The sequence below is a fragment of the Vigna angularis genome, chromosome 7 (genome assembly GCF_016808095.1).
Source record: "Vigna angularis cultivar LongXiaoDou No.4 chromosome 7, ASM1680809v1, whole genome shotgun sequence".
Taxonomy (NCBI): Eukaryota; Viridiplantae; Streptophyta; class Magnoliopsida; order Fabales; family Fabaceae; genus Vigna; species Vigna angularis.
Window position 1 is genome coordinate 27,254,286 of NC_068976.1, and position 22,003 is coordinate 27,276,288.

Genomic DNA, 22,003 nt, shown 5'->3' on the forward strand with positions numbered 1-22,003 from the left:
AATTTATTTATATAATAAATCACATACTCAATGAAATATGAAAATTTAGTTTTTCTTTAACAATTGAAATGACTTATTTGTTTTCTTAATTAGAGGAAAGCATTAATTTTTTTTATCATCTACAAAAATAATAAAAATACTATTCCATTTTTGTTTCCGCCCTAATTTTTTTTACTTAATTTACTTTTTAAACTGCACACTATAATTAATAGGATGAATTTTCTATATGTGAAAACTGTATAGTTAATAAATGTGATTTAATTTCCTATTCAATATTTTCCCTCATTTCTTTATGAAATTTTTATTTTTACCAAGAAAAATAAAAGCTCACTCCAGAAGCAAAATGCGGGTATGGAGCTTGGAACCCGACCCATTATAAATGTGAGTAGCTAAAGTTGAATTGAGACACAGAAGGCTCCAAAGAACAAACTCTTGTAACAAGAGGCGTGAGACTCAGAACCAGACGTTCTGTTGTATCACAGAAGAGGGTGGTCTCAAATGTAAGAGAAATTAGCAGAAGGGGCACAGTATTTTTTTTCCTTTTTCTTTTTAAAAGAGGAAGAAACAAAAAGACGAGAAAAAAATAGTATTAAGCTCTGGAAGAGTGGAGAGAGTTTGGTGGGTCATATCATGTGGTGAGTGTAAGAAATTGCTCTTTAGTGGCCGTTGTTAGTTTTTGCTTCTTCCATGATGTTGATGCCTTCAACCATTTTTCCAATTAATGGGAACCTCTCCTGAGTGGGTCACAGCAGCACCACCCAACACAGGTGTTTGTTTGTGTGTATCTGCACTTTTTTTTTTTTTTTTTATCTTTTCATTCATGCTCTTTCTCTAAGAGGTTGGATTTTCGTGCAGGTTAGTAAATATAGTACGTAGATAGATAATATGCTTTACCAACTTCATAATTTAGTGCTAGAATGAATGAATGGATGGATGGATGAAGAGTCGTACCAAACACTGTTTGTTGGCTAGTATTTTCTCTGGTGACAGTTGCAACTCTTTTTTTACTTCCGAGGGGGGTGGGGAGGGGTGTGTTGTTTGGATTTGGATCTTCATTAGGTGTGTTTTTGTAATCTTGTATCTGACAAAAAGGGTTTTTCTTGTTTTGTTTTATTTTTTATTTTTGTTTTGTTTTAGGTTGATGTCACTGTGATACTGAATAAGATGTTTGTTTTTTGTTCAGTCACAGATATCTTTGGTAGAACAAGTTTTGCAGCTGCTGGAATTGGTTTCTGAGACTTGCATGGGAATAGCGGCAATTGTTTTGCGTGATTTGCTGGTGTCTTCAATTTAGTGGTTCGCTGAAGGATTAATATTTGAGAAATAGGAAATCAAGGAGGAAAGAACAAGCTCCACAAGCAAGTTTCAAGAACACAATTGTTTAGTCATGTCTGTGACATTACTATGGGTTGCTTCCTTCCCTGGTTTGGAGGTTTCGCGTTCCACCGGGTTATTTGATTCCATCCAACATGTGAAGTTCTTGGATTCTTCGAAGGTTATGTCTCAAGATTATAGGTCGATTAGAGCGAAGGATAGGGAGAGGAGATGGAGATTTTACTCTTTGAGTACAGACATGAAGTATACGTGTGTTGGACGGTCTGGCATAGAACGTGCTAGCAACTTCCCTATGGTAGCGAATGTGCTAGCAAACCCAGCAGCGGGAGAAGTGGCTGTTTCATCAGAGCAGAAGGTCTATGATGTGGTGTTGAAGCAGGCATCTTTGGTTAAGAGGAAGTTTGGCTCTAAGGGTGAAATTGACGCAAGACCAGATATTGCTCTGCCTGGGAATTTGAGCTTGTTGAGTGAAGCATATGATCGTTGTGGAGAAGTTTGTGCAGAATACGCTAAGACGTTTTACCTGGGTTAGCTTTCTCTTATCTTTCCTTCATGTGAGGATGTCAACCTCAGATTTCATTTGGGTTTGTGGCATGGTTTGAGTCCAATTTACATGGGCTTTTGTCTTTGCAGGAACTCTCCTAATGACTCCCGAAAGGCAAAGAGCTATCTGGGCAATATATGGTGAGTGATCATGCTTATTTGGTTAGGATTTCTTTCTCTTACAGTACTGTTGGAATCACCTCAAGCAGATACTTTAGGAAGACTTTTCACAAACTTTTCTTGACATGAGACATGTTGTAACAACATAATTTTTTGCTTTTAGAATGCACTAAGATGGTTTATTGTTACTCAGTTTGGATCAAAACTCCATATCTAATTGCAGTATTTAACTTAGAAGTTAAAAGCGCAAGAAACAAAGTTTTGGTCACTAGAAAGCATGTTGACTAATTATATACTTGATAAAATCTTTTTGAAACTTTCAGGGTAGTTTATGTTTGAAACAAGAACTAGCAGACTTGTTTCGCTCTAGGTCTTCAGGCTTGAAAATCTGGTTTTTCAATTAGCATTTATTCTGATTTTAAAACGTAGATGTTTGAATTAGTCCTCAAAAATTGAAAAGATCTGTCTATGTTCGTTCTAAATTTCAAAGGAACCCGTGACAATGTCCATTCCTTGGTGAAACTAAATCATTACATGAAAATGTATCTGACCAAATATGTAAATGAGAACTTAATCCTCTTATGTGCACTATAAATTGACAAACCTTTAAAGTGAGCAATCAATAATGAAGCTTTCACCTTCAGATAATAAAACTGCAATAGCACTGCTGTCTTACTCTAATCTCTGACCGAATGCTTAAATTGTTAGACATTTCCAGCTGTCAAAATCTCGATGTTCATTTTGATAACCAAAAGTGGAAGGAGATGGGTAAACTGTTGTAGCTCTCATGAATTCCTTAGTGTATAAAATCTGCTTTTGCTTTATCTTGTAGTGTATTATTATATATCTTTTGTCACATGATCGTGCAATACTGTTAGGCGAACTACTCAATTGCCTTATATTGATCCCTGTTTTTCAGTGTGGTGCAGGAGAACAGATGAACTTGTTGATGGCCCTAATGCTTCACAAATTACACCAAGTGCTTTGGATAGGTGGGAATCAAGACTGGAAGAACTTTTTCAAGGTCGTCCATTTGATATGCTCGATGCTGCTTTATCTGATACAGTTGCCAGATTTCCTGTTGATATCCAGGTACGGATCCATTTCCTTAATCATTTAAGATATTTGCGGGAAATTCATTGCTAATCTATGCACAGACATATGTTGCGTAATATGAATTGTGTGTGTTTTAAAACAATTGGAGTTTTGGAGGTGATTACTATCTTTTGTATTATTTTTACATACTTTACTTTTACATTATTATCACATCACAGTTTTCCTTAATTTATTTAGTCTTTGATGAGATCGACCTCTGCTTGCTTTGAACTCTTTCATTTGTTCACTCATAAGATCTACGTTTTACCTTCCAATGCATACTTTTAGGGTGAACAAACTGGCAAATATGCACTGTGTCCAAAATTTTCTTGCTGTGTTGTCCGAATCAGAGTTCTGAGCTGCTCATGATACTAATATCTCTGTTTCTTAAATTCATTTCTATACTACATTTCAATCTTTGAGTCCTTGGATAAAAAACTTATATAGCGGTTGCTCATTTTGAAATGTTGTTTAAATTTTTCTGAGAATGTCTTTACTATAAACATCTTGTAAACCGCCAAGGTATTTCATGTGCCCCTCACATGACTTTTGTGAAACCATTAATCATGTTTCATTACTTACAATATACTTGAGTTTAATATATTCATCTTCATTTTTGGAGGACATATTTTTCAACTCTTTTATTCATGTCCATGCAGCCATTTAAAGATATGATAGAAGGAATGAGAACGGATCTTAAGAAGTCGAGATACAAAAACTTTGATGAACTATATCTTTACTGTTACTATGTTGCTGGGACAGTCGGTATAATGAGTGTTCCAATCATGGGCATTTCTCCATATTCACAAGCCACAACTGAGAGTGTTTACAATGCTGCCTTGGCCCTGGGAATTGCAAATCAGTTAACCAACATACTAAGAGATGTTGGAGAGGAGTAAGTCCGTAAATATGCATGTTTATTCAAGTCTTTAGAAAGATTATGAAGAAAATACTTGTAGAATCAAGATTGTGAAGTTTACTTCTCGCACTGTAACCATTTTGGTATTGTCCATCAGACCATTATATGTCAATGTCTAACTTGAGTTTTGATGATTATGAGATGCATATCACCTTATTGATACACATGATAGCTGGACTTTACCGTCTCAAAAAGTTAAAATAAAAGCATGAGATGTATACTAGATGCAGTATTTTGCATCAATGTTCAAGACCAGCAAGGCTTTCTGTTGCTTCTTGTTCTGGACTAGTCAAAACTTGTGTAGGAGTTTCTTTTATTGGTAACTCACTGAAAGCAATTCATGCTATGTCTGGTTTGAGTTTCAGGTTGTTTTTATCCTTTCTCCGGTCCATAAAACTTGAATATGCTTGTGTGATTTGTTAGGATTTACTACTCTATGGTGTCTAACCTGAAGGTAGAGAAAAAAAAAATAGGTGGCTGAAAAATGAAAAATTATAGTGGAACTAATACCAAAATATGCTTCTAGGATACCATGTTAGTTTATTCTGATACTGATTTCAGGAATGAATCTGCATCTTAATTTGGTTAAACCCTTTTCATTTTCAACAGTGCCAGCAGAGGAAGAGTGTATCTACCTCAAGATGAGTTGGCTCAAGCAGGGCTTTCAGATGATGACATATTTGCTGGTAAGGTGACAGACAAGTGGAGGAACTTCATGAAGAGCCAAATAAAAAGGGCTAGAATGTTCTTTGATGAGGCAGAAAAGGGAGTGACGGAGCTTAATGAAGCTAGCAGATGGCCGGTATGAAATTCCAACATTTATCATTTTATAAAACCTTTTCTCTGCCTGAGATTTTAAGAAATAATCATCAATGCATCCTTGAAGTATTTTCCTCTCTCCTAAATGGTCCCTAAAGTATTTTAAGTATTAGAAATCAAGGTTCATAATCTGCAAAATTTGAAAAACCCTTCAAAATGGTCCTTGGAGGATATAGTAAAATATGTTTACACAGGAGGAATCAAAGTGATGGATATTCCATACTCAGGGAATCATTTCAGTACTTTTATTATTTAGGGACTACTTAGTGATACTTGAAAGATCAAATTGTTGGTTTATTCAAATTTTAAAGTGGACACATGCAAAACCTTTTCAGAATCAATGGGGTGGGCCTGTGGAAGCTTGACGAAACATTTTCTTGGTCAAAATATTTCTTTAACAATGATAGTCACACAAACAAATTTAAAAATCTGAACTTTAATCCAAGAGATAAAGCTTTGCAGTCAGTGTCAAAATATATTTATAATTGGTTATGCTCTTAGGTGTCGTCTGCATACGAGTTTGTAGGGTGTTCTAATGGAGTGACGTCATTGTAACTACATTTTTCCAATATAATAACAGTGTAAAGTTGATTGTGAACTAATAAATTTTTTAGGGCTACCCAAGTGAGAATACACACTCCTAGAAAGATTATGGCAATTCTAGAACCAAAATGGAAAAAGGTGAAGCCTTTCATGCATTATTTAACTAGTTTGACATGTGAACACAAAAGGGTTCTGTGGGATTTGTAGGTATGGGCGTCCTTGCTGTTGTATCGCCAGATTTTGGACGAGATTGAAGCTAATGATTACAACAATTTCACCAGGAGGGCTTATGTGGGCAAAGCCAAGAAGTTTCTTTCCTTGCCAGTTGCTTTTGCTAGATCTATGGTTCCTCCATCAAAAGTATTATCTCCTGTAATGAAAACCTAAATCCAATGCCATATAATGTTAGGTGGAAGAATGGATTTAGGAAAGCCACAGAAAATGCAAAAGCGCAATTTGTATATAGTCAAATAAGGCATAATTTTAGTTACTATTGGATTTTGATATTGATGCTCCCCTTTTTATGAAAAAGAAGTTTGGATTAATATGTTGTCCTTTTTTTTATAGATCACTTTGATGCTAGTTATGTATTATTTTAACCGACCCACGTTTACTTACTTTATTGTTACTATTATAATTGAAATTTGCTAAACTTTATTGGAAAGCTTTCAAATTGACATTTCCATTACAACAACCATACTTTGAAGTGTTTCAATTAAATAATAACCTCATGAAAAAGCAACTTGTATTTTAGATGAAAAATAATTTAATTGGAATGTTTCTAATGATTATAATTTGATTATAACAACTTTTTATATTACTATGGTTACAATAAAAAGTAATTGCAAAACGATAAAAAATGTAGAATGTGAGCACTTTCGATTTTATGTATAAAAAATTAGTTATTAAAATATTTTAATTTCCAGTAATTATTTTAATTTTATGATAAAAACACTTCCATTTTTACATGTATAGTTTATTGTGGACCAGGAAACTAAAGAATTGATAAAACAACATAATAAAACAAAGGATAATAAGAGAGATAAAAAAGTGCTTACACAAAAATAATTACAAAATATCTTTCATTTAAATCCTATTTTAAAGTCACACTGCTGCAAGTTATTTGACAGATGGAAAATTGATAATTGTTTTTTAAAGATACACTTTCCAGAAATTACATGAAATTTGGAGAATATTTAAATGATTGAAATAGGATAAATTTAGAGAACACGTTACTTATTACAAAAGGGCCTATTAGCTCAGCTGGTTAGAGCGTCGTGCTAATAACGCGAAGGTCGCAGGTTCGAGACCTGCATGGGCCATTATTTTTATTTTGTTTACCTTTTTCTGGATCAGAACACGAACTTAGCTTATTTTTCACTTTCTTACAGATAAAACCACTTTTTTTTTTTTGCTCAAAATAGCTCATATGCCAAGAATGTGAAGTTCACATTATAAAGCATGTGTTGATAAGATGACGTGGCAAAATACATGCCGTTGATTTAACGGGAGCGACGCGCAGATTCGATGTAGTCTTGAAGGGCTTTCACTTGTTCTTGGGAAGGGGGTGTTTGGTTGTTCTTGATGGATCTATGGACATCATAGGTTGTTGATGCAAAGAACAAAAGCCTGTTATGGTTTGCAAGTTTAAGCGCGTTTATAAGGAACAATTTAACGGAATTAGGAAGTATTAGAACTGAAATTTATTAGAGAATTGAATTGAAGTAGAACAAATGCATACATACCCAGAAGCAAAAAGTATAATCTGGCTCGGGAAAACGTGTTTGCCGAAGATCCTCATCGTCCTGGTTATTGTGTGGCTAGTTGATCGACGCGCTTCTGGCTCCTGTCTCCAACCAAACGCAGAAAATGCGTGCAAATCATTATTTATTATTAGTTTTTGTTTGTGTTGGGTCAAGGACAAATAAGGGGCAGTTTCTTACTACACCCCATATTTTCCACCTGCACCCTAATGGCGGTGATGAAATGTTCATTGTAACCTTAATCTAAAAATAAATAAAAACACAATTTTTCTTCTCCTTCTCCAAGTCAGTGTACATATTGGGGAGGTTCGATATATATATATATCGACACATTAATAAGATATTATTTGAGTCAAGTTCTCATAAATTTATTTTTTCTTTCACCCAAAAACCTTTTTATGTGTATATAAACTTATGTCCAACTCTTCTTTTATTCTATGTAGAAATTTGTTTATATCTAATATATGATTCCTTTACCAATTTCAGGAACTGTCCTACAGAGTGGTTGTTCTGTTCCAACAATTGAACACTGACAAAGACTTATCACACTTATATTAATGGATATATTTATCATATTCTAGCAACATTATTAGATATTGCATTTTAGTTTTAGATCTATGTATCCTTAACTCGTGACATTTTTTCATTATTATAGTTCTATGTAATATATTTCTTGGGTTTACTAGATTTTTTTTTGTTTATGTAAACAATAATAAAATACTTATTCCGTTTTAATATACTAACATGAGTGATCAATTAATGTATCAATCATGATTACGAATGCAATATATTATTTTTAATATTCAAACTTTTCTATTAAGAACAAATTTACCATTAAGTTTAAAAGGACAATCAAATTCTTTTGTATCAATTACAATCACTTTTATATACTTTTTGTATTTTCTATATTTACTACACCTAACAACACATGTGTATTCCTTATTTATTGTCTATTTATTTTCTCAAATTAATACGATAATAATAAAACTAATTAAGTAATCACTCTACACCTATTGAATTAATTCATTTTACGTACAAAATACCTATACAAGTACATTACAATATAACTACATGACATGTCAAATTTATTACACAAAAATAAATGAATTTTTATTTATATCCTCTATTGTAAAAGGTCTAACACAATCTTATTCAACTAAATCATTTGAACTTGCAAAAAAACTTCACTAGACTCTTTCATGTATGACAACTTATCTATCATCTAAAATTGGGATTTCATCTTTAGATTCAATATAGTGCTACATTTAAAAAAATATATTTCGTAAACTAAAATAAATTCGCACTCTAGAATGTACAAAAATTATAAAAAAAAAGTTTCAAATTGCACTTAAAAAAAAAAAAAAACCCGCAAATCATAAACTCACCTACAAAGCAATTCAAAGCCGCTACCTCCCACCACCACTAGAAACCACCGTGAATCATTACCAACACCCATAAACCATCACCAATCACCACCAATAGTGATAAAAAATACTAGAACTGTCAAAACGGGTCACCCGACCCGGCCCACCATGGGTTGGTCACTTAGTGAGCCAACCTAACCTGGCTCATTTATTAATGAGCAGAAAAATCTGAACTCGGTCCAACCCACTACGGGTTGGTGGGTAAACAGGTTGGCTCAGTGGCTCACTTAATTACAATTTTTTTAAATAAAAAATAATTACAAACTTTTTATAATTTAAATCTAAACACATTTCACTCCCAATATGGGTGTTTAATTAATTTTGAAAATAAAGAACTTAAATAATATTTTCAAGCAAAAAAAATAATAAATATTTTTTTATAAAATTAAAATTTAATTTTAATAAAATAAAATTAGGTAGGTAGGTTGGTGGGCCAATCCGGCCCACTACGGGTTCAACTCGCATGAGCGGGGTTTAAATGAGCTAGGTTGAAATCTAACTCGCATAAAAAAAATACAATTTTTTCAAACCTAACCCGGCCTGAACCCGTGGTGAGCCGGGTTAGCCCACAGGTTGTAACACATTTTGACAGCTCTAAAAAATACACCATAATGTTCAAAACACATGGGGTAAAAACCTCCATCACTTTGCTGCCTAAAACTATTTCCAGAAGGATACTTTTGGTGTTTAAAAAGTATGGAAATGTATGTGAAAAACATGGGTGCAAAAAGAAAATGTTTAAATAAGGATTTAATTGAGGGTCCTTAAATATTTGACTTTGACATAATACAGCTAAGAGTGTTACTCTCTCCACCACCACACACTACTCTCTACACCTCCCTGTTCCTCTTTTGTCCTTGTAAAATATTTAATTCGTATTGGTTAAATCGTATTTACCTTCACCAATATCCACCCACTCTATCAATGCACCCCCACATCCAAGCACTCCCACGAAAATCAGATTTCTCTTGCTTCTTCTCCCAACTGTGCTATTGTGGTAGTCGAAGATGGTCCAGTGGTGGTGCCAAGCAGAAGGTTCCCATGTGAATACAGAGTTCAATATCCTTAAACGGATATGGGGTATCCGTAGAACACTTAAACAGATCTCGGAATCCATCGTCGTCGGATATCGTCGTCCGTTGAAGGGTAAACAGATGTCAATATCTGTGGACAAATTTCGAGATGTGTTTAAGTGTTTTATGGATACCCAATATTCATTGCCACCTTTCGCGTTTTTCTTCTTCATTTAACACAGAACAGAGGCACATAGCAGGACCCAACACACACACAACACTCAACACACAGACAACACATGTTCACATAGAACCTTGATGAAAATGGGAAATTGAAGAAAAAGGAAGAGGAGAATAAAAGAAGAAGAGAGAAAGTAAGAGTGTGAAGGTGGGAGTGCGGTGTGCGACTGAGTGAATAAGATAATAAAATATTAAAATTTTAAGAAAAAGTTAAAAAAGATAAAATAAAAAAAAATAAAGAATAAAAATAAAAATGATATTATTGGAATTAAAAAAATATTAGGAAAATGTAAGGCGCAGTGTGTGGTGACGGAGAGAATAACTCTCTACATCTAGGATGTTTTACGCACCCGCAAAACTCACCGACCACCTCTTTTCACGTTTTGAAATGTTCAAATACTTTTATTTTATTTATATATCATTTTTAAAAGTCAATGCAACATTAAATATTCCTTTATCAATCATATCTTCATTTTGATTTTCATTTAATTTTATTGTAAAGCAAAAATTAAAAAGAGTAAAGAAGAAGAAAATTATAACTAATTTATTAGGATAAAGAAATAGTGTGTTTCTTATTTTCTAAGTTAAAAATATTAAAGGACATATAATAGATAGGTAACAAATTGCATTTTTAATATCATAAGGATTATGGGCACGTATACTCTATCTATTTTTTAATTATTAAATGTTTTTAATGAATAATATTTTGGGGGCAAGAATGATAATGGGATAAATTTATAACCTAATCAAATTGCTCAAAGTTCACACTACAAACTCAATCTTAGTGACTTCTTAACAACTATTTTTGGACATTCATGGATAACAGTCTTCCTTTTGTATGCTATAGGATATTAATTTATAGAAATAATTAATTTTACTTTATAATTTTTTTGTTTAATGGTTAGAGAATATTTAATTTTGGTTAATTTTTTCATCGTATAAAAAACTTGCACTCCCTTTCATTTTGGAATGTAACAAAAGAAGACTGATAAAAGGTTTTTATACATTGTACATGTCGTGGCCAATATTTTACTGAAGGTAAATTAGAGGGAATTTGTAGTGCTGAGAGCTAAACATTATCAGGTTTGGATAGCTTCTTTAGAATTACTATTGAGAGAAAAGAAAAACGAAATGAATTTCTCTATGAATAAAAGTTAGCTTTGATAATATTTTGCCATTGTTTAAGTTGAACTACAATGTGCAATTACTCTAATCAGCAATTCATTCTGCTGAACATTGTTCTTATTTTCAAGAACAGGAAGGTACACAAATCACATTCTAGAGATTTGAAGAGGTATAGAAGTTTCAAACATTTCATGCCTAACAGAAGAAACCAGAGGGAGATTTTCTCTGTGGCCTTGTTTCTGCAGAAGATGTCTCTGACAATTTTCAGCAGCCATGACCCCAGCAGAGTAAGCTCCATGCACAGATCCCTGGTGGTCATCCATGCTCACAGCTTCTCCACCAAAGAATAGATTACCCAATGGTGCACGAAGCCTCTCATACACATCATCTGGCTTCCCTACTAAATCACATGCATAACAGCCAAGAGAGTTTGGATCTCTTCCCCAATGTGACACAAGATATTGAACCTGCAATAGTCCATCAAAACTCAATCCAGGATCATGAAAGTGGATATAGAGAGTAACGAAATGAGACACATGGCATGAGAGGTGAACTTACAGGCTTAGATGCATGAGGAAACATGTTCTTGAGCTTTTGCATTACAAAATCTGCAGCTGATTCATCAGATAGCTTTTCAAGGTCATGAGCAAACCTTCCAGCAGCCATATACACAAGAATTGGATGACCTGTTGCTTTGTGGAGATTGAGAAAATAACCACAGGCATACGAGGTGGGTGACACCATGCCCAGAACTTCTACATTAGGCCAAAATACTCTATCAAATCTCAAGGCAATTTTGTTTTCATTTCCCACACCAATATCTTTAATTGCTGCAGCCTTCCATTCAGGCAATTTTGGTGTAAATTCAATTGAATTGGCCTTAAGGATTCCAATAGGAACAGTTAGAATAACAGCATCAGCAACAAAGTTTCTGCCACCCTCAACTGTGACCATCACCATGTTGTAACCATTGGATATTTTGGTCACCCTACATATGAGGTTTCACAAAAAGGGTAAAATCTTCACCCCTAATCACCCCATGAGAGGGACAGAAAAAATTGGTATGCGTTTCTTATTGATACAAGTCACCAAAAATGATAATAAATAATTCCACATAAATTGTAGTTTTCTCTTTTCTTTTTTGCATGTTCTGACACAAATCACGAAAACGATTATGTATCAAATCATATAGCTAGGTCGTGCAATAAATTATACAGAAAACCTGTGGTTTAAGCGTATATCGAGATCAGTTGCAAGAGCTTTTACAACAGGATCATATCCTTGCACCACGAGTCCATGGCCACCAGTGAGGACATGCTCCTGTACGAAAACCAAGAACAAGAGCAATACTAGCATTCAATTGAATACTAAACAACGCCAAGTTCATCTTGTACATACAGACGGAACCCTGGTTTTAATTTTATCACTTCAACCAACGGAATAACTGCGATGAATCAAGGGCCTAAGAAGGTAACACATAAGTGTCATGCGTAAATATAGCTTGTTCAGCAAAGACTTCTATAGAAGAAAAATACAAAAACAGATACATATTTTTCATACCAGTACCCAAATGAGTACAAAGTTAAAAAAGAAGAAGAGGTAAACGAGATTTCATAATGAAATCACACTAAAGTCTGAAAGAACAGAAAACGACACACGTAGAAGTTTAAGGCAAAGAGAATCTTGTGACTAATATGATGGCACTTGCCTGATCCCAGGTTTTCAGTGATATCATATCTGCATCAGTAGCAAACCAAGCTTCCATTCTGCATATATACCATTGCAGCACTTCATGAGCTAGCCCTTGTTGCCTGAAGAAAACTGCCATGTTACACTGATAGATGGAAACTTCAAGTCAGTGCTTATATACAATATGTGCTCTTATCAATCTCTTACCTTAGTTCCGGATGTCTATTTAACACAATTGAAATTGCTTGGAGAATAGACATGTCATCAGGATGCTCTTCCCTCACTTTCACTGTCTAGAAATATCACAAGAAAACCAATAGATTAAAGTTTAAGATAATCATTATTTCCTTCATGATCAAGGAGAAACACAAGCCATATGCAGCAAAGATCTCACCTCTGCTAGAATTCTCTTGAAAGTGTCTCCAACTTCCATTACCATTTGTTGAGAGACTTGATGACCATCCATGTTAAATAGCATACAGCTATAACGATGAAATAGCATTACTAAAAAGCAAAGTAGTACAATTGCAAAAGTTTCAGACGTTCTACACTCGTTAGAAAATCATAAGTTGAGAAGCAGATTTTAGAACTGTCTAGGCATAATAAAAGGTTAAGGCTCATGCTATACACCAATCTTGCAGAAACTTGGAGGAGAAATCTAAATTATTACCTTTCCAAGTCATGATCATATAAGACAGAGTTATCACTACTGGTACGGTATAATGTTAGCCCTAAACCACGTATCATTGGTGCCAAGGGATTCTCATTGCAAACACCATGTAGCCTGGAAAATAATCAAGAAATATTCAGTAAAATAGAAGCAAAGTTATTGACTTCTGACTCGTTTCGTTGCTTCACATTTAAAAAATACAGTGTGGTGATTTGAAGAGTGCAAACAACTGGATAGGCCATATTTCACTTATCACGATAAAAACTGTATTTCCTCACAATCTCAAACATCTTTACAGAATGTTTTCCAGCATATGTATCCTTGTCAGCAAAATTTTCTTCCCGCATAAGAATCTGAAAATGCATTTAGCTTTCAGAATGACTTTTTGAAACAAATTTCAGTAAAGGCTCACAAGGTGAATTTTAAGCCTCGCGAGTATGAAGAAAATTAAAAGACGAGAGAAAAGCCACTATCTAAGTAACCACTATAATTTAGAAATGACTAGAACACACAAAATATTAGCACTATTATTTTCATTATTACTAGATTGGAAACTTCATATCAACATTGATGCTTAGAAGCTTTAAATCTTTTATTAAATTGTGCTTGAACTCGACTCTTAAGCGATTTGAGACTAATGTAGTAGAATTATTGGGAAAAAATCCGCCAAGTTGCAGTTCACACGTTTAGCAAACTGCACACATTGTTTCATTGAGGATGGATATTTGTCTGGACCAAACCATATAACAGAAGGGTTGAAAATTGGCAATAAGAGGAAGGTGATATTTTTCAATCTCAGCATATCTAGGAAGTTGGTGCAGTAAGGCTAAGAACCTACAACGAGCACACCAATTAATGAATGCCAAGTTAGAAGATGGTGAACAAGGTTCACAAGTTCAGCTCATCTTCCATTTCTGAAACTGTGTTAGCAACAAAAAAAAAATGTAGTTCAAGTAGAACTTACCATGAGGCTCCCATATCTACAGGACAGCCAAATGAGTAATCAGTATATATCCTGCCACCTACCCTATCCCTTGACTCCAGAACAATTACCTAACCAAATGATGAGAATGAGACAAAGCAAAAAGCAACAAAAAAAAAATCTTTCCCAGACCTAATTAGAGAAATTGAAAGACTGAGTAAATAAAGATGAATCAGACAATAATGATATAGCCACCTTAAAAGATGCATCATAGAGACTTCGTGCAGCAGCAATTCCTGATATTCCAGCACCAATGACAATAACTGTTGGAAGAGAATTGCATGGCCTCTTGATGTGTGCACCAACAGTACCTGGTGGATACCAAAATCACAAAGGAAAAAGGTTCTTTATGAAATACACAGTGCAAAATATCTCTTGCTTTTCAAAGAGATGAGAGAACAAGAAGTAAGAAAACATAGATATTGAACCACCAATACAAAAATAGTATTTTGCATCATAGTTTGTCTTCTTGAAAGATTCACATAAATACACTACTCTAAAGTTTCTTAAACAAGCCATGTTAAACAGTTTAATTTGCATTCCACTAAAGAATCTAGATTCTTGTTTACAATGCTCTCACACTATATCAGATCACTACAGAACCATACATTTCCCTCAATTTTACCTCATCCAAACGAATACGTTACTTTGGTTAAAGGAAATATTTATTGTTCTCTATTTCCTCTTAATTTTAAAGTGCAAGTTCAAAGAGTGATCACTTCCAAACAACTAAGAAATGAAATAAGGGGATTTCACGCAAATAATGTGCAGACATAAAGGATATGTACAAATATAGAAAAGAGAGAGTTAATTTTCTGTTTTACAATAATAAAGTTTTATAATATTCATTTACTTGACACTACTGACTTCAAGAACAGTACTATGTGTCTTGGTGAGGTTTAAAGTTCATGTTTATTCCTCTGACAAAAATTGAAATAGTAACACTGGAAATTGCCACCCAATTTTGTTCATTTTAAATAGAACTACACGATATTAGGTTTTTTCAGCAATTTATGGTCTCCGAAATTAGAACAACAAATTGGATATTGAATTGATAAAGCAATTTCACTTGTAAATGAAATAATTCTTCAAATAAATTATTTCTCGCTTTTTCTTTCAAAATGGAAGTTTGAAATTGAAATTGACAATAGACCAACTGAAACAAGTGCAATCATATCATATGAAACAGAATGTGACCCATCGTAACTGGAACCTATCTGTCATGTTATTTATATTTTCCCTAAAATTGAAGGAAGGAGAGAAGAAATAGCACCTGAACATAACAGTGAACCACAAAAAGAACATAATTTGACAGTCACACTACCTGGGAAACCTAACAACAGCAAAAAACTATTTTCCTAGCAAGCATCTACAATGAAGCATGATTAAGATCTTAATTATTCAAAAGGCATTCTACGTACAAGTTTGAAATCACTGAGAGGACATTCAGCATTCAGAAATATTACCATCCATGCACAATATTACTGTTATATTGAGATATATTAATGACAAGATCCTCAGCAAGAAAAAGGTAAAACCTAAATGTTCTAAACATTAAATCGAACAGCTAAGAGATGTAGCTCAAATGTCACCCCTTAGGACTGTTTGATCCCTAAATCAAGTCTCATAATCAAAGTGGTTTGGTTAACTAAAGGGAAACCAACTTCCTACAAAGTCTGAAAACAGTTAAACCTTGTCTTTGTAACGGAAAAAAGAGAGAGAGAAAAAGCAAAAGGCCATATAAGAAAGCAATGCATAAAGAAACACTGTATGTGCATGTGAATGAGAACAACAAAAAGAAAACACTGACCATCAATTAAATCTGTGGAGCATAATTCTTTTGGGTCCATAGAAAAGAAAAGAGATCACAAGAGTTGCAACAGAAGGGTAGGCAATCAAAAGGGTGTGTTGAAATGAAGCAATGGAATCAAAGGATTTGAATAAAGGAGAATAGATTGGAAGAGAAACTCAGTTCATTAAAATTATTCAAATTAGAGCTGAAATGTTCATTCATTTTATTTGTTATGAAAATGAAACGATCTCTTTCATGCCATGAGTTTCACGATGAAGGGACAATTGGCAATGATCCTCTCTCCCACAATCAGATCACCACACGCTTCCTCTTCTGCGGAATCTCTTTCTAAAACTAGAGAAATCCAACTACCAACGGCACTTTGTTGGTGTAATGTAATAAACTAATAATAACATTAATATTATATAATCTAACAAAGACAATTTGTTATCATTAATGCATAGATATTTAGTTATCCCTGTATCCATGTCTTCCTACCTACTCCCTGTTTCTGTCTAAATGGAAATTTTTAAACATTTTCTTTCTATTTCTCTATCATTTCAAAGTTTAAAATGATATTAATTATTTTTCAATTACATCATTACTTTTCACTTAGTCTAATTAGTTTATATATATATATATATATATATATATATATATATATATATATATAAGGATAAAAATATATAAATACAAAAAAACAACTAGAATAGTTATTGTTTAACTATATTTAAAACTTTATCTATAAAAAATACATAAATTTAAGTACAAAATATTTGTCAAATGTTAATATATGGATGGGATTTTAAATTTAATTGAAAACTGTCCAATGTATATTTATGAAATGGCGTGCAAGTTTTGTATTCATAAATTCAAATAGGAGACATGGAACTTAATAATATGTGTGGCAAAGTGACAAACTTGACTAAGACAGTAACCAAACAGACATGAATTTAAGAATGGTGATGTGCGATATTTAAGAGAGACACTTTTAGAACTTAACTATATGTTGAAAAAGTGTCAAACTGTTTTTTTACTGCCAAAGAACAAAAGAGAAATTATTAAACTTTAAAACCAACAGAAATATTATGTTTCTGGTGAAGTATCGATTAAAAACTTACTATTTAAAGGGTTGATAACTAGATTTGATCTTTTTGTTAGGTGCTCTAACTTGTTCTTGAAGAAAGAAAAACTCAATTTAGTTTATAAATTTTCAAAAAACACTCAAATTGGTTTCTAATTAATCTAACGACAATATATAGTTCTCAATTTATTTCAGATTGGTTCTTAAAATTATATTATAATAGTAAACAGAGTCGCAATAGATTAAAAAATGGTAGGATTTGTTATATATCTTTTCAAAATACTAAATTAACAATGTCTCATGTATTTAAGGATAAAGTTAACCTTTACTCTTATGTAATATATTAAAATCGAATTTTTTTAATATAACTTTTTCTGTAAGTACAGACTTAACATTATACTCTTATCTACCTATTGAAAGAATATAATTCCATGATAATCATACAACCAGCCAAACTATTTTAAATTGTTAAAACAATCTAAAAATTGATTAAGAAAACAGATAAATGAAAATCCAAAAACGATATTTTTATTTTTATTTTATTTGGTTGAGTACTGAATTCTTATTACCTAACATCTCACCATAAGTTTAATATTACTACATATTCTATTTAAATGTCAATCACAATCAATATGTGAGAACATGGTCTAAACTCTCTTTTTTTCTTTCTTCTTTTCCTTTTTTATTTTCCTTTCTTTCATGTTTTTCCGTGCATTAGATTTGAGAGCAATTAAGATGGTTTTTCTCATTAAATTAATTTGTTTGGTTCTAAATGGTTAGAAATTATGAATTATGAATTATGAATATGTATTTCATAGTATTATTATTCAAATGGTTATATATTTGAAATGATATATAATGAATGAATGTATGATATTTTTGACAAACAACTGTATTAAATAGTTTATATAGGATTTGACATTATCGTTGATTTGGATGAAATGTTATTCTATTAATGATAAATGGTTTAATATCGTTAGCTGTCAAGATGTCATGTACATTAATTCATTTATAAAATGTAGGAATGAAATTAATATAAAATTTATGAGAAATGTAATTTCGCTTGAAAGTTTATAAATAAAAATATAATTAACTATTCAAAATGTTAAGTACAAGAAGTTATCATTCGAGAGAGTTATATCTAATTTAATGATAATGTAAATCATATAAATTAAAATATCATAGTGAGAAGTTGAAGAAAAGTTCATATATTAATATACAATTTTGTTTGAAGGTTTATAAATTAAAACATCTATGAAGGTTTATTAACCTTAAATACTTAAAATGAGTCAAATGTTAACATGTTTAATATAAATGTTTTCAAAAAGTATTTATTTAATATCTCTAATTTGTGTATATTATAATAGACTGATGTATAATGCATGACAATAGTTTAAATAAAGTTTCTTTGATTTTGAAATGAATACAATTATAATGTATATTGATTCTAATGCTAAATAACCTACTTTGATAAGTTTTTTGTTTTTTTTTTTGTAGTGAGTATATTTGCTAGGTGGAAAAGAATGTTATAGATTGAAATAGAAAAGCTTAAATAGATTTGGACACACATTCTTTTTTATTTTGTAAACCATATTATTGAATAATTATACATTTAGCTTAGAATGTAAATATTAGACAATTAATAAATTTAATTCCTGTGAAGTAAACAGGTTATATTTATGATAACAAAGTTGATAATATCTTAAATAGACCTCAGGAAAAATGATATTTTCAATCTAATTAAAGAAGTTAGTTAAAAATTTCAATATGATTTTCAATTCTATTTCCATTTGTGTTTCAAGATCACATGTAGGTGGTTTACTCATCCTCTAATTCTATATTTAATTTGTCCCACATTGCTAATCATAAAGATGATGACTAGGACTCTTTGGCAACAAGTGTCATTATGACACAACATTACAGGGAAACTCCACTTGGAGATTGTCAATGTCCATTCAAACTCTACACTAACATACTTCCTTGAGTTGGAGGCTTTAATAAAACATAATCATAATTGGATTGACCAGTGGGTTAATTATATAAAGAGGATATATTAGACCTTCAAGATAGGAAGTTAAGTATGTCATCTATTAATTAATTAATTAAGTTGAATTTTAGTAGTTGATAATGAGAGCAATGATGGAGGACGAAAATGGAGTTTCAAGACCAGATTTTTCAAAAATAATTTCCTTAACATGTTATATATAATTAATAGATAGCTTAGATAGAAAAAACTCCTGTATAACTAAATGCACTTAAGTTTAAACAGTTAGTAAAGATGTACATGTTTGAGGCATAGTCATAAATAAATAAATATTCATTATTTCGAAGGTTCTTAATTGTGCATATTCGTGTTAATTAGATCTTCGTATTTTCAAACAGCTCAATTAGGTCCATTTTATGTAAAATTGAGTTAATTATGACCTTGCCATTAAATTTACAATATAATTTGTGTTAGCTGATTGCGCAATTTTTTATGATGTGGCAGGTTACGTGGAATCAACGTCTTGTGCTAGCTCACCACCAGGAACCAACCCCAAATCAGGTCGCGATGTCCTCTATAACCAACCCAGAAACGCGACGCTTCCTCCATTGACACACCATCACGAAGCTTCCACTCATTCAATTCATTTTTCTTACACACTCTCTCAAATCAAAATGTGTGGTGGTTCTATCATCTCTGATTTCATAGAAGTTCATATCAAGAATGCTCCAGAATCCACCACCCATCACCTCTTCTCTCAGCTCCACACTTTCAATGCCACCTCTTCTTCCACACTCATCAAAGGTAACACCTTTTTCTTCTCACTAATTATAATTTTTGGCATTATCATGATTGTTGTTGACTTTGATGTAGTAGAGGAGACATGTGAGAAGGTCAAGAATAGCAGAGTAATTGCAGAGAAGGGTGGTGCACTAGTATGGAAGAATACTTACAAAGGAATCAGGCGAAGGCCGTGGGGCAAGTGGGCTGTGGAAATAAGGGATCCACGCAAGGGCATTCGGGTATGGCTCGGCACCTTCGCCACGCGCCTACGTCACCGCCGTCGTACACATCCGCGGAGATAAGGCCAGGCTTAGCTTCCCCGAGCATCACCGTTGCCCACCCAACATGAACAACAACCCATGCCTCAGCCCCGAGTTGACTCAGTCATGTTATCAACCCAGTCTTAATAACCTCGACCACGACCCTCAACTCGCGCAATATATTTCCAACCTAGAATTGATTTGGAGCACAAACAGCTTTCAATGAAGCCAGGGCAAAACCACGCAGAGAAACTCAACAGAAAATCGCATTGCCAGGAGCTAGGGCAAAATCATCGTCTCCCTCGTACTTTTATCAACCTGCAAAGTGGAACCACAGTCGCGAAAAGCGAAAACAGAGACCCTAACCCGCATGTTCGTCCATTCCAGAACCTCTAACCTATCTTCGTTCTTGCGCCTCACCACCAACAACAATCCAAAAACCTGCAAATCATTCCCAAAATCACAGAAACCGCAACGCCTTCATCTTCCATCAGCCAATGCTTCTTTCTGCTTGCGTAAAATTCAAAATCGAACTTGTAAAAAGCACCAGCATCCAACGCGCCACCACGGGAGGAATTTCAAGCACCTTCGTTCTCCTTCGTGTGCGGCGCAACGCAAGCTCCTTTGCCTAATATGCATAACCCTAATTTGGGAGAAAGGAGGGTGACACGTAATGACCTCTTATTGTGCCACGTACTTAATAAATGCTAGCTCAGCATGCCACCAAACAATAAATTTAACGTCATCCATAACAAGTAACGGCAAGGTCATAATTGACTCAATTTTACATAAAAAAGACTTAATCAAGCTCTTTGAAAATACGATGACCTAATTGATACGAATCTGACAAATAAGGATGATTAAACAATAAATAAATAAACAACGAGTTCAACATAATGATTCGTGATTAGAAACACGCGCTATTTAGCAAAAGGATTGTATGGACAATAGTAGTAGTGTAAATTAGACCAAACTTCTCATGTCCCTCCATCTTATATTAAATATAGTTTATAAATGGACACATTTTTTATGGCATCATATATAAAATATAGTTTATAAATGGACACATTTTTTATGGCAGTTATTATTTACAACTCACTCGTTTATTGGCACATCTCTCTTTTACATAAGTTTTCTAAAACATTCTTTTGTCTAGAAATGACTTTCCAAATGAATTAAAATTTTAATTCAACTAGTCTTAAAAAATTAACATATTTCATGAAAACCAACTTTTAAGATAATAAAACACCGTTGACTATAAATTATCATGTATGTATTAAATACTTAATCATAAAATTCTAGAAAATACTTTGAGGATGTGTTAAATTTTAACACTCCTAGAAAAAGTTGGAAAAAACAATAGAAGAGAAGAATATTAGAAAACTGGAAAGTTCATCTACAAATTACCTATTTGATTCATTCATATATCCAACGAGGCCCAAAACAAAATACAACAACTTAAGGACAGTTTCATTGTGTACCTCCATAATTTCATCCTGCATCCTCCACCCTTGTAAATTTCAAATTTAACCTGTAGGTTATGAGGGGTGCATATTGAAATGTATGGAGGTGTAAGAAAAAACTGCCCAGCTTAAAAGGAGTAGCCCAATAGTGCAGGGAGGTCTAAGAACTACAGCAATGAAGCCCACTCTCACATGAAACTTAGTAGTAGCAAACTGCTACAAATAGAAAGTCAGAAAGAAAAACACTAACAGTTAACAAATCATAATTTCATACCTTCAAAATATATTGTCCAAAAGGGTTGAAAAAAATCTAGTACGCAGTAATTGACCAGGCATAGTTACCATATATTCAAAAAG

At 33.1% G+C, this 22,003-nt stretch overlaps 3 protein-coding genes, 1 long non-coding RNA gene and 1 other non-coding gene across 9 annotated transcripts; 3 read left to right on the plus strand and 2 right to left on the minus strand.

Moving 5' to 3' along the window:
* The first annotated feature begins 418 nt into the window (after nt 1–418).
* On the plus strand, nt 419–5,919 carry LOC108338398 (phytoene synthase 2, chloroplastic). 4 transcript variants are annotated; one of them, XM_017575246.2, is made up of 7 exons: nt 419–767; nt 1,184–1,862; nt 1,969–2,019; nt 2,918–3,090; nt 3,753–3,988; nt 4,622–4,814; nt 5,582–5,919. In XM_017575246.2, exons 2-7 carry the CDS (start codon nt 1,388–1,390, stop codon nt 5,759–5,761), a joined length of 1,308 nt encoding a protein of 435 aa, XP_017430735.1. In that variant the 5' UTR covers nt 419–767; nt 1,184–1,387; the 3' UTR covers nt 5,762–5,919. The 4 variants fall into 4 exon arrangements, with proteins under 4 accessions (XP_017430735.1, XP_017430738.1, XP_052736389.1 ...); XM_017575249.2 differs by having other exon boundaries at nt 419–635; XM_052880429.1 differs by lacking the exon at nt 419–767 and adding an exon at nt 777–855.
* Nucleotides 5,920–6,575: 656 nt separating this feature from the next.
* Nucleotides 6,576–7,345, minus strand: LOC108337846 (uncharacterized). The gene is made up of 2 exons (XR_001832945.2): nt 7,120–7,345; nt 6,576–7,003 (listed from the first exon to the last, which is right to left on the minus strand). It is a non-coding gene; the product is annotated as an uncharacterized LOC108337846 (long non-coding RNA).
* On the plus strand, nt 6,623–6,696 carry TRNAI-AAU (transfer RNA isoleucine (anticodon AAU)). The gene has a single exon. It is a non-coding gene; the product is annotated as a tRNA-Ile (tRNA).
* Nucleotides 7,346–10,937: 3,592 nt separating the features above from the next.
* Nucleotides 10,938–16,383, minus strand: LOC108337267 (probable polyamine oxidase 4). Of its 2 annotated transcripts, none has more exons than XM_017573752.2 (10): nt 16,091–16,383; nt 14,476–14,591; nt 14,263–14,351; nt 13,299–13,412; nt 13,023–13,110; nt 12,836–12,921; nt 12,648–12,750; nt 12,162–12,259; nt 11,498–11,927; nt 10,938–11,406 (listed from the first exon to the last, which is right to left on the minus strand). In XM_017573752.2, the coding sequence occupies exons 1-10, from the start codon at nt 16,128–16,130 to the stop codon at nt 11,086–11,088; spliced, it is 1,485 nt and encodes a 494-aa protein (XP_017429241.1). In that variant the 5' UTR covers nt 16,131–16,383; the 3' UTR covers nt 10,938–11,085. The 2 variants fall into 2 exon arrangements, with proteins under 2 accessions (XP_017429241.1, XP_017429242.1); XM_017573753.2 differs by lacking the exon at nt 16,091–16,383 and adding an exon at nt 13,577–13,651 and having other exon boundaries at nt 14,476–14,492.
* A 3,431-nt stretch (nt 16,384–19,814) lies between these two features.
* On the plus strand, nt 19,815–20,225 carry LOC108336623 (ethylene-responsive transcription factor RAP2-3-like). Its single transcript, XM_017573095.1, has one exon. It carries the CDS (start codon nt 19,815–19,817, stop codon nt 20,223–20,225), a length of 411 nt encoding a protein of 136 aa, XP_017428584.1.
* Nucleotides 20,226–22,003: the final 1,778 nt, after the last annotated feature.